The sequence below is a fragment of the Bison bison genome, unplaced genomic scaffold, assembly GCF_000754665.1.
Source record: "Bison bison bison isolate TAMUID 2011002044 unplaced genomic scaffold, Bison_UMD1.0 scf7180017864508, whole genome shotgun sequence".
NCBI classification, from domain to species: domain Eukaryota; kingdom Metazoa; phylum Chordata; class Mammalia; order Artiodactyla; family Bovidae; genus Bison; species Bison bison.
The window spans coordinates 9,989,951-9,995,261 of NW_011495064.1; the positions used below are offsets into that span (position 1 = coordinate 9,989,951).

At 50.9% G+C, this 5,311-nt stretch overlaps 1 protein-coding gene across 2 annotated transcripts in view; it reads right to left on the reverse strand.

Moving 5' to 3' along the window:
* The window catches only part of FHL2 (four and a half LIM domains 2), a 48,018-nt gene that overhangs the window by 3,128 nt on the left and 39,579 nt on the right, over positions 1-5,311 (reverse strand). For both annotated transcript variants that reach the window (XM_010829692.1, XM_010829691.1), the window contains exon 3: positions 3,552-3,726. In XM_010829692.1, the coding sequence (XP_010827994.1) occupies positions 3,552-3,726 (175 nt within the window). The remainder of the gene's footprint in view (positions 1-3,551; positions 3,727-5,311) is intronic.

The following is a 5,311-nucleotide window of genomic DNA, read 5'->3' on the forward strand; positions in this document are numbered from 1 at the left end:
TAGCATGCTCGCAAGGAAGGACTTAGGGAGAAGGAGCTTCTTGGGTGAGGAAACAGAAGGGTTCCTGGTCCTTGGGCAGCTCAGGGGCAGACCGGACTCCCCAGGTCATCACCAAGGTCTTCCCAGACACAGCCGCAACCCACCCGCTGGCTCATCCTCGACCACGGGCGCTGTTGTGTGGTTCTTTCCTCTCTGGCCACCCCCTGGGCGCACCTGAAGGACGGAGCTTACAGATAGAAGACGTGAGTCAGACTGAACTCAGATCAGGGAGCAAGGAGGGAGGCGGCTCTGGAGCTGGAGGCGGGGTGTGGGGGGCTTCGTGTTGGGACACAGGCATTGGGTAACTAGTTTTTAGCACTGAGGCTGAAATGACACAGCCAAATTGTAGCTGGTTGGAAAGAGCTGAGCATCGCTCCAGAATCATGGCCTGCTTGTTTTAGCAGGTGTCATTGTTTTCAGGTTCACCTTCTCAGCTTCCTGGCCTTTTAGACCCCAGGCACCACCTCCCAGAGAGAGTACAAAACACTCAGAGTGTGTGTGCAGGGGGTAGGGAGCAAATGGTGATCTTCACAACTATGTGATTAAATTGTGAGGCAATGAATCCTGAAAATGGCAAAAATTACATCAAGCAATTAAATTTCAGGTAAAAATGATGGAAGGACTTTGCTGTAAATTCTAGAACCAAAATCTCCTTTGGTCTCTGGGATTTTAATTTCCCATGTACACCTCTGACACTAGTTCTTTTAACCTCTGACCTTCCCTCTGGTCACTCAGCCCAGACACCAAAGAATTTGTCCATAAATACCCGACAATCCTGAGTCTCACTAAAGCCTCCCAACCAAACCACACATGCCTTCTGCATGTTCAGAATGAGCCTCCTGTCCACCCCGGAGCTCAGGGAGATGTCCAGTCCTAGGTCCCAGGTCCCACCCAGGTTGGGTACCCACAGACCTGGTGCAGACCTTGTGGTCCTTGTGCAGAGTCGCCAGCAGGGGGCGGCAAAGCTCCTCCTTCTAAGGACGTGCAGATGAGGAGGAGCCAGGGGACCGAGTCCACCTGGAGGAAGGGGTGTCTTTCTGATTCAAAGGAGCAAGTGAGGAATCTGAAAACTAGCGAAGGCCTGGCAACAGCGTGAGGATGCCTGGAAGCCGTGGTGCACCTTGGAGCCAGGGCTTAGCATCCCTGCGTGGGCTCGGGAGCCTCATACCTCGGACTGGTGACTCACAGCTGTGGGTGCTGAGTGGGGACACCTGCAGAAGCCGTGCTGCCAGTCTGCATTGCTCTCATCTTGATTTGGTTGTAGCACTTTTGAAAACCAAACCAAGGAAGGAAGCTAGCGCTCTGATCTAGTTTTGTGGGTTTTTTTCCTGTTTGGTTTTTTTAAGTATCTAGTACTTATTTTTGCAGGCCTTTTTGGGCACACCACCTCTGATGCCCGGTCCATTTCCTCTGCCAGATGTGCTCTCTTCTGACTTCTCCATCCACTGACATCAGGTCGACCTTGAGACTGCTCAAAGGTCACACCCCCAAGGGCCCCTTTCCTGGCTGCCTTGCTCTGACTTACTGCCTCCATCAAAGTAGACACCAGCCAGGCTTCTCCTAAAAACCCCAACAGCAGAGATGGTGAGATGCATGTCCCTGGGGAGAAAGCGGGGCGGGGGGAGGGGGAGCAGCCCTCAGAGACCAGCCTGCCAGAATCAAGAATCATCTTGGTGGCCTCAGGGATTTTAGGAAAAATTCACCTCTTACTCTAAGGTATATTTGTCTTTGTCAAAACGGCAGTGAACACTTTTCTTCCCAATCTGGACTGCTGCCCTGGAAAGCTGTGTCTTTCACCATACGCATGGCCCTGGCTCGGGTCCCGGCGGCTGGGCATCCCCTGGGTCAGTCTCCTTGCAGAGTCAGGAGTCTGCCTCTAAATGATCCCTGTAGCCTAAGTTCTCTGCGTGTGTCGGCGCAACCCCAGCTGCTGTGTGACTAGCATGACTCTGCAGGGCACCTAGGTTTCTACAAGCTGACATTCATTCTACTGAAGCTGAAAATTTAAAACCCTCCATCGAACTTCATCCTGCACATCTTATCAGCGTGTTCACGGATACAGCACATTTTAAAAATCACTCTTAAGGGGCATGACTTTATGTTTGGTTCCATTCACCAATGTAGTGAAGTCCTTTAAAAGGACACTTAGAATGTAATGATCCCAATGCTGGAAAAGATTGCAGGCAAGTGGAAAAGGGGGTGACAGAGGATGAGATGGTTGGATGGCATCACCGAGTTAATGGATATGAGTCTGGGCAAACTCCGGGAGATGGTGAAGGACAGAGAAGCCTGGCGTGCTACAGTCCATGGGATTGCAAAGAGTCAGACAGGACTCAGCGAATGAACAACAAAATTTAATGTATTTGATATCCCTTCTAAGTTCGATGCCAAGGAGGACCTTGGCAAACTGGACTTCAGGTTTTTAAGTAATTGTTGATGAAGTGAGCTAAATATATAAATATAGTGGACAGATAATGATGGACAAACATGGACCATTATTCACAGCCTCAAAAACTAAGGTATCTTAAATGTCAAAAACATTTACAGATTAAGAAAATCCCCGTATAAAACCACAAACCTAAATCACTCAATTGCACACTTTTAGTTAGAATCAAAAAATTAATTTACTCGAGACCAATTTTCTTTCTAAACTTCACTCATGCTTTATCAGATTATTTAACACAATATTATTGCTCTGGGTTGGATTCTCCTGATAAGTGTGCCCTTAATTCTAAAGCTTCTCAGGACTAAAGGAAGCGCATCCTCCAAGAAGCCATCTTGAGGACAGACACTTTCTTGAGCAATTTGAGGGCTCCCCAGGCAGCAGCATCCTGCTTCCCAAGAGCTGGGGACCCTAGACCTGTGCCCTGCTCCCACCACCCTGAGCCTGGTTTGGGGGGCACACCCCAGAAGACAGTCAAAGGACAGAGGCCTCTCTTGATTTTATGTGGCTCTCTGGCAGAGAAGCCAGATTAACGAGGTCTCAGGTGGGATCGGCTGAAATTCCAGTTTACCTGGGAGTCCTGTATTTATTCGCTAAGTCTGGCAAGGTTACTGTCCAGTCGCCCCTTACTGGTCATACAGAGGATGTCACTGACACTCGGTGGCCGATGAACTATCCAGGGTCCAGATCTTAGGTTCTTCTTGCCCTTGCTTTGTGTGTCTAACAAGATTCATTTTTTGAATACTGTGTTAAAATATTTCATATAGCATTTTTTGTCCATTCTGTTCTTTAAAAGAAGATTCCTCTCTCCCATAAAGCAAAGATCCCCCCCACCCCACCAAAAGCAAGGGACACAGTCCCATCCCCCCATCAAAAGACAGGTCATTCATCTCTGACCACTAGACCCAGCTGCGGTCAAGTCTGCCAGAATGTCACCCGCATGGGGCACAGCACCCAGCTCCAGGTCCAGCATGAGTGTGCAGGGGTGGAGGGGGGCGTGGGGAGGGATTGGGGGGGTTAGGGCTTGGGGACTTCGCGCATGTGCAAAAGGCGGGATCATGGCGCCCACCTGGCATGATGCTCTTCTTGCACTCCTGGCATCGTGACGAGTACTCCTGCGAGTAGCAGTCAGTGCAGAGCAGCTGGTCCTCCTTGGCAGCAAACGGCTTGTCCACGAGGGAGCCCCGGCACCGCGAGCAATGGAAACAGGCCTCGTGCCAATGGCGGTCCTTATAAGACAAGTCCTGCAGACCCAGAGCAGAGAGACAGAGACGTGAGAGGGACTGGGGGGCAGGGAAATGGAGCTCGAGGGGCTGGAATGGGTCAGGTGGGGTACGGAGCCACTGTTTAGAAGCTTCTGAAAAACAGATGGCTTTCCCTGAGAACTCTCTGTAAGAAAGAGAAACTGCACATGAAACTCATCAGTGCTTCAGCTGGACACACAGACCTTGGGGGTCCACTGGCCACAAGCACGTGGGGCAGAGCCAACCATGCCCGAGGGGTTGTTGTGATTCCCAGGGGAGGGAGGCTGGGCTGCGGGAACCTCAGAGACAGAGCCTGGGGTGGGGTCCCTGGGTCAACCTGGAGAAGGCGGGTAGAACACTTCCAGGAAGTGCCACCAGCTGAACATCAAAGACCAGAGGATGCGTGAACTGGGCAGAGAAGGCACAGACAAGGAGGGCCAGACCGAGGGGCGCCGGCTGGGAGAGTTCCCACTGGGCTGGACCAGGAAGCCAGATGAATGTACCCAGGTGAGTGCAGTTCAGCTCTGTCTTTGTTGAGAATTTGAATAAAGACGACAAACCATCTAAAGTCCTGTCCACTGAGGACAGTAATCAGCCTAATTAAAGATGAGTTGGGGTTTGGATCATGTGGTCACTGTTGTAATGCTGATTATGGAATAAATGAATTTAACAACTTTTTCTTTTTGGTATGGAGAACAGTATGGCAGGCAGTTCCTCAAAAAATTAAACAGAGAGTTACCCCATGACCCAGTAATTCTACTTCTGGGTACATGTCCCAAAGAATTGAAAGCGGGAATCTGTAGACCCAGATTCTGTAGAGCCCTCAAGAAGCCAAAAGGTGGAAGCCATCGAAGTGTCCATCACGGAGTGGACAGATAGTGATGGACAAACATGGACTCTTATTCACAGCGTCAAAAATGAAAGAAATTCTGACACACACTGCATGAGTGTGTGCTAAGCTGACTGCACCACCATGGACTGCAGACCATCAGGCTCCTCTGTCCATGGGATTTCCCAGGCAAGAATACTGGAGTGCCATCCCCTTTTCCAGGGGATCTTCCTGACCCCAGGGATCAAACCTGGGTCTTCTGTATTGCAGGCAGATTCTCTATCAACTGAGCCACTAAGAAAGCCCCCTTGACACTAGAAAGTTCCCTCTAAATCTGATACTACACCCTGTCCTGACTAGATCCTCCAGAGGGAGGTCCAGCTCCTGGCCTCCACCCTCCTGAGGCTGTTGGTCATTTGGTAGCTCGCTGTCCCGAATCCCACGTCCTGCATTCAAGGGAGGGACTGATCACACCCTGGCTATGGCATGGCCCTCCAGGCTGGTGACAGCAGCTGCCTGGAACCCTCACCCGCTCCCATCCCACGCCCACTCCAGGGGGCTGGTCACCATCCTGCCGAGATTCCTGCCGAGCTGAGTCACTGGCCATCCCTTCCCTGGGGCATCCTCACCCCTCTGCACAGCTGCTCCCTCTGTCTGCCCTCTCTTGCACACACGCACACGCACACACACACATTTCTGCATTAACACACAACAGCCCTGAACTGTTCATTCAAAGACATTTGATAATTCTTCAAC